Here is a 10,426-nt window from a genome sequence, read left to right on the forward strand (position 1 = left end):
ATGTCAGTAACCAAACAGTTCTCGCACCCCATTGACTACCATAGTATTTATTTTTCCTACTATGGTAGTAAATGGGGGGGGCGAGATCTGTTTGGTTACTGACATTCTTTCAAATATCTTCCTTTGTGTTCAGCAGAACAAAGAAATTCATACAGGTTTGGAACTACTTGAGGGGGAGTAAATGATGACAGAATTTTCATTTTTGGGTGAACTATCCCTTTAAGAAATGTGTGATCCCTGGGTCAAGATATATTTATGGTTCTTTTTTTCTAAAGACAGACATTTAAAACATTGTGGACTTGTTCCTTTTTTGTATAGGATGTGATTTTAAAAAATGCCAGACAGTGAATTGTCTTAATTATTATTTATATGGTTTCCTGTTAATTATTATATTACAATTACATGAAGTGTTCGCATATCATTTTATGTGAAGGAATATCACAAAATAAATGATTTGTTTATTACCTGAATAAGTCGACTATTAGTTTTTTGTTCTGTCTGTAATAGTGCTGTAAACTAGTCTCCCAGGAGGTGCTTTGATTGACAGAGAAATCCACCAATGACCGTTTTACATCTCATCAGCTGGAGAATTACTAGCCAATCATCGCCTACGTCAGTGACACATTGTGTTTTCATCCCGCCCCTCACACGGGCACACGCATATTGGTGGAAGCCGCTCGGGCAGGAGCGTTTATTTAGTTCATTTTTGGTTTCTGAATTTGGAAAAATATTCTGTATTTCTGCCTTGATGGATAATTTTCTATTGCGCGGTTTTTTATGTGTGATAGTTGTTTGTATGTTGAGCTTGTCAGCGCGTGGACGCAGTGATGTGCTCGAGCTCAGAGACGCAGACTTCGATTACCTCGCGCCCGAGCACGAGACCCTGCTGGTGAAGTTTTATGCACCATGGTGAGATAATAATGATTCATTTACACATACAGATATGCAATTAAGAACATTTTGTTGTAAAATTATAATAAGCAGAGTGCATGCTTACATTGCAACTCGCAGTACAGTGCTGCTGTATGTGATGGCGTGAGCTGTCCATGGTACCTACATACAGTTGACAGTTGCGATGCAATCTCGGTTCTTATAAGAACATTTGTTCATTTTCACTAAGCATTTTCAGGTTGTGTCCTGGGATAAGTAACACCATTAGTTTAGCCATTGTTCTATTACAAGTTAATTATTCAACAGCATTGTTGTCATTTATTCCAAACATTCCAGCAGTTTTTGATTGTTTTGCTGCTCTGTTTTGTTTCTTTTTTTAGGTGTGGCCATTGTAAGAAACTCGCCCCAGAGTTTGAAAGTGCAGCTACTCGACTGAAGGGAACAGTAACTTTAGCCAAGGTGAATACAGGAGACGGAAATTACCATTTCTGGATCTCTTGGTTTGGATCACATTACAGGAATGTTCTGAGTTCAAGACAAATTAGGCTTTATTTACAGTGTCTGTCACATGCTGCCAATTAACACAGCAATTTCAAACAAAGATTGTTTACAGTAATGCTCTTACAATGGAAGTCGAGAGGCAAGATATTGGGATAAATGGTAAAATACACACAGTTTTAAAAGTATAGTCACAAACATTAAATGTGATTCACGTCCTAAAATTATTTGCGTAAATTTATTTATGTCTTTCAACATCTTTTATGACTCATGACCGTCGCAAAAATTAAAAGGATACCAGAAAGCGCTAAGTCCAGCCACACATAAAATCGACATGCTGGTTTAGACAGCCTCTCAATAAACACCTTTAGTGTTGAAGAATAAATAGAAGTACTTTAAACAAAAATGCAACCTTAACATTTCTTCATATTTTCCCCGTCCACTTCCATAGTTAGTGCTTTACTATAAATAGAAACTGATCTTATATGGGTTAATATTAAGGAGCCTCATGTGATATAGTAATGTTTATAGGGTCATAAGTAGGGATTGCATTTTCTTCAGATGGTTTAAGGATGTGTGCCATTCTTTGTTCAGGTGGACTGTACTTCTAATACAGAAACCTGTAAGCACTATGGGGTCACTGGATACCCAACACTCAAAATATTTCGGAACGGACAGGAATCATCATCGTATGATGGGCCACGCTCAGCTGGTATTTATTTTAAGCATTCCTGTATTATTTCAAATTATGTGTGTCTTACGTGTGCCATAAATGCAAATGCAACTTGGCTGTCATAGTGTATGTATAATTTCCAAATTTCCAAACAGATGGAATTGTGAACTATATGAAGAATCAGGCCGGGCCGGATTCTGTACCTCTGCAAAGTGAGCATGACCTGGAGAACTTTATAAACAACTTTGATGCCAGTGTAGTTGGTAAGTGTAGTTGGCTTTATTTTGATGGATAGATGGATGAGCATAATTCTTATTTTATTAATGTCTTGCATCGTTCTTTTATTTTCTCTGTCCATCTCTCAGGTTTCTTCTCAGGGAGTGACAGCTCTCAACTCGCAGAGTTTCTTAAAGGAGCCAGTTTAATGAGACAGAGTTTCCGCTTTGCCCACACCACAGACCTCCAGCTTGGAAACAAATATGGCGTCACATACGAGTAAGCAAGAGGAGGAACTTCAACTGGTGGTTAATGTCCTAAAAACTGAGACACAGGTCTGTTCTGATATGGAGAAACAGCAGGGGGAAAACAACGACAAATGCAAATAACAAATTGCAACTAACAATATAATTGTGAATAATAGCAAAATAAATAGGCTTATCCATGTTTAAAAGGAAGGAGAAAATACTTCCCATGACTTTTGCTGTAGATGTACAGATAAGTAATTTGGGAGAAACTCTCTAAATTAAACAGATGCCAAAAAAAATATTAATAATAATGAGCAAAACTAAACAATAGAACCTACAGGACATTAGGTTTGTTTGCATTAAAGGGTTAGTTCACCCAAAAATGTTCTGTCATTAATTACTCACCCTCATGTTGTTCCACACCTGTAAGATCTTCTTTCATCTTTGGAACACAAATTAAGATATCTTTGATGAAATCCGAGTCATTCTCCTACGCTGTTTACGTTCTGCGGTTCCATGTTCTATGTCAGAACGCCAGCTCAGTATTGGCCGACACTGTTCACGTGAGCAGCATGACGTATGCGAATAACGCCAATAATGAGTCGCGTTCTGATGTAGAACCTGGAAGCGCTGAACGTAAACAGTGTAGGAGAATAACTTGGATTTCATCAAAAATATCTTAATTTGTGATATTTTTGGAGACTGACATAGAACTTTTTTTTTTCATAGACATTTTTGTTTTTGCGCACAAAAAGTATTCTCGTCACTTCATACAATTAAGGTTGAACCACTGCAGTCACATGGACTATTTTAACAATGTCTTTACTACTTTTCTGGGCCTTGAAAGCAGAAATAATGTTGCTGTGTATAGGGAGGTCAGAAAGCTCTCGAATTTCATCAAAAATATCTTAATTTGTGTTCTGAAGATGAACGAAGGTCTTACAGGTTTGGAACGACATGAGGAAGAGTAATTAATGACAGAAATTTTATTTTTGGGTGAACTAAGCCTTTAATATTTGAGGTTGAAGACATTTTTGTTCACTTTGGTTCAATAAACTATTTTGGTACTTACTTATCCAATGTAAAATCTGGATCCTGAAGCAAAACCAGTTGAGAACCATTGATATGGACTGTTAAGCTTGTTGTTCAAGATGAAAAATTATCACTATTAAAATTATTATGCCCTATTAAAAATCTGTAAACACTGCCTGCAGGTCCGTGCTTCTGTTCCGGCCCCCTCGACTGAGCAGTAAGTTTGAGGAGAGCGTGGTGCACCACAGAGGACCAATGTCCATCACAGGCCTGCGGCGCTTCATCAGAGACAACATGTGAGCAGACACTGATACGCCACACACTGTCACAAAACAAACACACACAAGTGCTGAAATGACGATTGCTTTTGCTCTGTAGTTTTGGACTTTGTCCTCACCTGACCAAAGAGAATAAAGATTCATTGAAAAAGAGGGATTTATTGACTGCCTACTATGACTTGGATTATCTTCACAATCCCAAAGGCTCCAACTATTGGAGAAACAGGTAGGTCATTCAGAATCAGTGAGCGAATATGTTTATCACAAAGTCATAAAGTACTTATCCGTTCTACTTTGTCTGAACTGCACTTAGAGTGCTGAAGGTGGCGTCTAAGTTCAGTTCTCAGGGCCTGATGTTTTCTGTGGCGAACCGTAATGACTTTATGGAGGAGCTTGAAGATGAGTTCGGTCTGGGTGCGTCAGATGGAACTGAGCTGCCGTTTGTCACCATCAGGACACGGACAGGAAACAAATACACCATGCGGGAGGAGTTTACGTAAGTACAAACACTTCATTATGATCCTGTTTTAAGGTTTTAGATGAAATTATGCATGATTTATTCTTCAAATGAAATTGTATTAGTTGAGTAATTATGGCATGCAACTACAAGCCATCAACACCCAAAACACCATATTTCATTTTCAACCGAGAAACCGAAACGTGGTGTAGTCTGATCACTCCGATGTGTTATCAGTTATTTTCTAAACTTCTTTTTAAAGAATATTATATTATATTTCTTACATATTATTATAACTTTGTTATAGAGTAAATAATGAATTGAAATTAATCTTTTTCTCAAATGCTCATCTTTTAAAAATGCAGTGCATTAACTTTTAACTTTTTAAAAAAAGTTGCCAGCCAGCACCAGCATTTTTGATCATTTTCACAAGTTTTATGGCCCCCTGAATATTTTGTTATATGAATATCTGAATATTATCAAAAGAAAGAACAGAGCCTCTGATTTTGAATTTTACTCTATTTTTTTAAGATGAGAAAAGTGCATTTTTGTCAAAGATTACAGCATGTGCTTAAAGGTCCCGTTTTTCATGGTTTTTTGAAGCTTTGATTGTGTTTATAGTGTGCAATATAACATGTGTTCATGTTTCGCGTGTAAAAAAACAGTATTTTTCACATAATTTACTTTTCTGTATACCGCTGTTTCCACTGTCATAAAAACGGGCTGATGACTTCCTTGTTCTATGAAGTCCCTCCTTCAGAAATGCGTAACGAGTTCTGATTGTGCCAGCGGTTCCTGTGTTGTGATTCGACAGCTCTGAGCGCACCGTGCCCGGAAAAGTCACGCCTCTTACCATAACGTGGAGATGCATGCGCTCAGTGTTATTGTAAACATGTCTTTAATTTTACCCTATCAATTTGAGCCGGAATCAGACCCGGTGATTGGACTGCGGGATGAAAATAACAGCGTTTCGACGACATGGCGACAAACACACTCTACAAACGCAATTCTTGTGTATTCCTGTGGGCGGAGGTTAGTCAAAAAACTGTTTTAGTGACGTCATTAAAGAAGGAAGTAGAGGGATGTAGTCCAAACTGGCCGTTCGATGTAGGCGACTTCTGTTAAATAAAATATCTCGCTTGGCATTGAACTTTGAGCTTTAAAATTTTACAGATTTTATTTATACTCTAACAACAACATTACACACTAACTAAAGTTTGAAACATGGGATCACGAAGAACGGGACCTTTAAGCAATGCTTCTATCACTTGTTTCTGCTTTTTCTTCACCTGTGTTTTGATCCAGAGATTCTTTCAGAAGATGAGTAAAAGTGCCCTCTACCGTATAAGAGTGAAAACATGAATTGACAGAAAATTGTGTCAGTGGCGGGGAAGTGTTGTGTCATAAATGATGGAAAAATCCATTGATGGTGAAGAAAGAGTTAATGTGTTCACATAAGATAAACAAATCAGCATTAAACATTTAATCTCAAAAGTTATTACACTATCGTTCAAAAGTTTTTTTTAATAGAAATTAATAGTTTCATTGAGCAAGGATGCATAAATTGATTAAAAGTGGCAGTAAATAATAATTGTTTAAAAAAATCTTGCTGTTCTTTTGAACTTTCTATTCATCAAAGAATCTTGACGGTTTCCCAAAAAATATTAAATGTTTTCTATATTTGATAATAATAAGAAATGTTTCTTGAGCAGTAAATCAGCATATTAGAATGATTTCTGAAGGATCATGTGACACTGAAGACTGGAGTAATGATGCTGAAAATTCAGCTTTGCCATCACAGGAATAAATTACTTTGTAAAATACATTCAAATAGAAAACTTAAATTGTAATATTTCACAATATTACTGTTTTTACTGTATCTTTGATCAAATAAATGCAGACTTGGTGAGCATATACCATTATCATGCTTATTAACTCTTTCCCGCCAGCGTTTTTTTTTTTTTTTTTTTTTTTTTTTTTTTTAAGGTTGCCAGCTAATGCCAGGCTAGCGTTTTTTGATCATTTTCATAAAAATGTCCCCAGAATAATTGGTTGTATGAATATCTGAACATGCAGTATATCAAAAGAACACAGCCTCTTCTTTTAAAAAATACATATTTAAAATGTTTTATTCTAGCTTCTTGCATCCTTTTTTATAAACACTTGAATGTGGGTAAGTTTAATAAAAGCAACATTTTGAACAAAAACTACAGCATGCATAAGCAATGTTTTTATTGCTTGTTTCTGCTCCTTTTTGGCCTGTTTTTATCCGGAGATTCTCCAGTCTTTCAGAAGATCCAAAATAGCACCATATAACAGTGAAAACACGGAAAGCCGCAAATTCCACCAATGGTGGGGAATCATTTTCTCATAAATGAGTAATGACGGAAAATTCCTCAAAAAGGCGGGAAAGAGTTAATATGTTAACATATTAATAAGACTGTTATCATAATATTGTTTAAGTATAATAATGTTCTTCATTTAGCTATACCTCAGCTAACATCGGGCAAAAACTTCTACAGCATTTTGGTTTGTTACAGGCCTTCTCAGTCAGTGTGATTTTTAATTATGTCTGGTTTGAACTAAATATGGACTCTCCTCAGACGGGATGGCAAGTCTTTAGAGAGTTTTCTGGAAGACTATTTTGCTGGGCGACTAAAGCGCTATGTCAAATCAGAGCCTGTACCTGCCAAAAACAACGGACCGGTCAAGGTTAGTGAGATGTGGTTATTTAAATGCACTTTTCACTTAGTCTTCATTTACAGTATCACTTCAGGCATTAACTCAGGTTGATGTTTTGGGAAGGTGGTTGTGGCAGATACATTTGAACAGATTGTGAATGACCCAGAGAAGGACGTGCTTATTGAGTTTTATGCACCGTGGTGTGGCCATTGTAAAAAACTGGAGCCCAAATATACAGAGCTTGGAGAACAGGTGAGCTTTACATGGCATCAGTATGACTTCTATCTCTTTCTGAATTTCTTCTGATCCTGTTTTTCTGTTTTCTATGGTCTTGTATGACTCTCAGCTATACAGTGACCCCAATATAGTAATCGCCAAGATGGATGCAACTGCCAACGATGTCCCACAGGGCTATGACGTACAAGGGCATGTATTCACATCTTATTGTCACTCATCATCAAATCTTTTATGTTTATTTTAGTATCCATTGTTAATATTTTGTTATTCTTTCACAGATTTCCTACAATATATTTTGCCGCTGCTGGACGAAAGGACGAGCCAAAAAGATATGAGGTAGTGTTTATTTTGTTTATTAGTGTTTATAGCTATCATGTTCATATATTTGTCATTCTGAACATTAATTCTTTGTATTTTAATTGTCACCTGCAAGAATATATTTTCTTTCAGGGAGCCCGTGAAGTGAAGGATTTCATCAGCTTTCTGAAGCGTGAGGCGTCCAAACCTCTTGTCCTAAATGGAGTCAAGGAAGAGCTGTAAACAAAACAAAAAAAGCTGGAAATTGTTGTTCATGAAGAGTGGAGAATTCTGTAGAATTCTGCTGCTGTTCAGCCATACATATCAAATCGAATTAATTGGCAACAATCAATTTAATAAAACCAATTGTTTATTATACAAAGTAATAATTTATATTTGTCCATATGTGATAGAAAATAGAACCAATTGCTAATTACACTATAGAGTTGTGTTTTTGTTGTTTGTTGCATGAGCTTCACTGCTCTGTTCTTTGTTTTGATACTCATTATTTCCATCTGTAAATCTACTGGTCCGTCCACATTAAATATTGCTGTTGTTTAACGTACATTTACAAAAAGACCAATATTCATGCTTTGCGTGAATGGTAAAACTAATCAGATTTCATGCAGTAGATGGAATGGTAATTGGTTTAAAATTCAGTTTGTGGTGTATCGGCATATGGAGCCATTATCAATGTTTGGAGTTTCAATTTCTTGGCCCCTGATTTCCTATTGAGCTGATCATGTGGAATGGCATCTTTTAACCCATGTAGGTTTTTAATCTAGGACCAAAGTCCCTTAAAGGTGCTAAAGAGGATGTTTTGTTTTATACATTTTTGCAATATTACTTGAAACTGTCTTTACTAACTGATAAAAGACTATTTATTAGGTGCACTGAAAGGAATAATATTAATATACATCATCTGTGCACGAGGTAGGGCCTTTAAAACATCAGCCAATCGTTTACGCGATCATCGCGTAAACGATTGGCCCTCTGGCTTGTCAATCACTGCCGTGACGTTCCTTGTGAGAGACGAGCGCGGTTGCGCTCTCCAGTAACTTTCCACCATGCTTTCCACACTCCACAGGCGCCGCATGCAATGTTTTTGTCAGGAGACAGGAGTAACAACTGCAGATTATGAGTTACCTGCGGTGAGTCCGACATAATGAATCCAAAAAACACGACACAGCGAATGCCGGTGGTAAACATTAGTGTTCAAATATTCCTGCACGAGTTTTGGGAGGCGTTCCTTTGAAGTGAGCTGTGAAGGAGGGGGGCTGTTCTTACGCATGCGCTCATTTCAAAAACTCAGTCCGGATTCTCAGTCGACAAAAAAATCCTCTCCATCACCTTTAAGGTTTTTGCTAGGACTCGGTCTTGTTTTGTTCAAATTACAAATTGCTATTCTAAATTCTGTTATGACATTGGTTGAAGAATTGGTTATTTAATGATTATTTGTTGACTATGTAGAGTTTGTGTATTTACAAAGTAAACATTGTCCTGTCAGTTTAATATTTTTTCTACTATATGTATGCCTTAAAGTTGGTATGTTTGACAACTAAATGAAGCTCTCTGTTCAGCAAGTTTGGTACTCCTTGATGAACAGGGAATGCTAAACAACAGAAATTCAAGTATTGTTTATTAAAAGGAAATTGACTTCGGTCAGCTGTTTTTTTTTTTTTCATGTTTAAATGTTGTTATATTGAGGCTTGTTGCATGAAGCTGGTTTCAATTCCTACCCAGGAAAATTTGAAGTTTGAGCAAACTTTAAGTTCAAGAAAGTGGATTCGTTTTTAGCGACGTTCATGGTAACTTGTGTAACCTGCTCCGGAGCAGGCTTTATTCTGAGTTAAGATTGAAACCCAAAACTGGACCAATCAGCTGAGAGTAGAATGGAATATATCTGATGCAATAAAGCCAACAGGCCTCTGGACACTATTGCCAATATAATGAAAGTAAATAAAGCACTGAAAGCTATCAAGTTCCAAAATTAACCATAAAAGTGGTCCATATGATTTGGGAATATATACCACAGGATATTACATGGAAAAGAGCCAGGATCTTATATACCTTTTTGCATTCCATGGAAGCCATACAATTTTGGAAACGTATAAGGGTAAATAAATGACATATATGTAGGACTCTTACACAGCTTATAGGAAAAGACATTTATTGTGAATTCTGAACCCTGGTTCCTCAACAGCTGTAAAGAAACATTCAACAGGATCAAAAAAAAAAAAAAAAAAAAAAAAAAAAAAAAATCACAAAAAAAACACATCCAATGCATTCAAAACTGATTTATATATTCTACTCTTACGCCTCTCTACCACAAAAAATACTTTAAACAAGAGAAGATAAACCTGGGCCCATACCAAATAAAAAAACATCCTAATTGTGGTTCTGTGGTAAATCTAGTAAAATCTCTCTGAAGTCATCTTGACACTGGAGGAACTTAACTGGTTGGCATCGTTCTAAAGAGAAGTGCAGGACTGATTATTATTTTAAAAAAAAACACACTTGTCTAATTAAGACAGACAGTTTCCCGTTTGCATTTGTGTCTTCCCATTTCTGGTCTTTTCTAATACATGCACTGAAAGCTTACAGTCTTGTCAACAAAGAACAGTCATAGACAATCCCAGCAATATTATTCAGAGCTTAAAACAAATCCAAAATAAACTGCCTTTTTCATGCAACAGCCGTTTTAAAGTCAAATATCTGGTCGAAATGAGGAGGGGATTGAATGATGTTGTAACTGGTTTTGATGATCGATCAATCCTACTTTTATCTTCAAAGTCTATCATACATTACACCACGAACTGATGAGATATCAATTCATGACGGTCTTGTATGTAAACGTTACTTTAGTGAACTAAAACAAACAGGGCCAGAAAGTGAGCAGAGCCATCCTACAGGTATC

General features: G+C 36.4%; 1 protein-coding gene across 1 annotated transcript; it reads left to right on the top strand.

Moving 5' to 3' along the window:
- The first annotated feature begins 615 nt into the window (after positions 1-615).
- On the top strand, positions 616-8,074 carry pdia8 (protein disulfide isomerase family A, member 8). Its single transcript, XM_048201163.1, has 13 exons — positions 616-909; positions 1,272-1,350; positions 1,984-2,101; positions 2,218-2,325; positions 2,428-2,557; positions 3,741-3,854; positions 3,937-4,062; positions 4,150-4,332; positions 6,897-7,005; positions 7,099-7,227; positions 7,322-7,401; positions 7,491-7,548; positions 7,663-8,074. Exons 1-13 carry the CDS (start codon positions 749-751, stop codon positions 7,750-7,752), a joined length of 1,485 nt encoding a protein of 494 aa, XP_048057120.1. The 5' UTR covers positions 616-748; the 3' UTR covers positions 7,753-8,074.
- The last annotated feature ends 2,352 nt before the right edge of the window (positions 8,075-10,426 follow it).

The sequence above is a fragment of the Megalobrama amblycephala genome, linkage group LG9, assembly GCF_018812025.1.
Source record: "Megalobrama amblycephala isolate DHTTF-2021 linkage group LG9, ASM1881202v1, whole genome shotgun sequence".
Taxonomy (NCBI): domain Eukaryota; kingdom Metazoa; phylum Chordata; class Actinopteri; order Cypriniformes; family Xenocyprididae; genus Megalobrama; species Megalobrama amblycephala.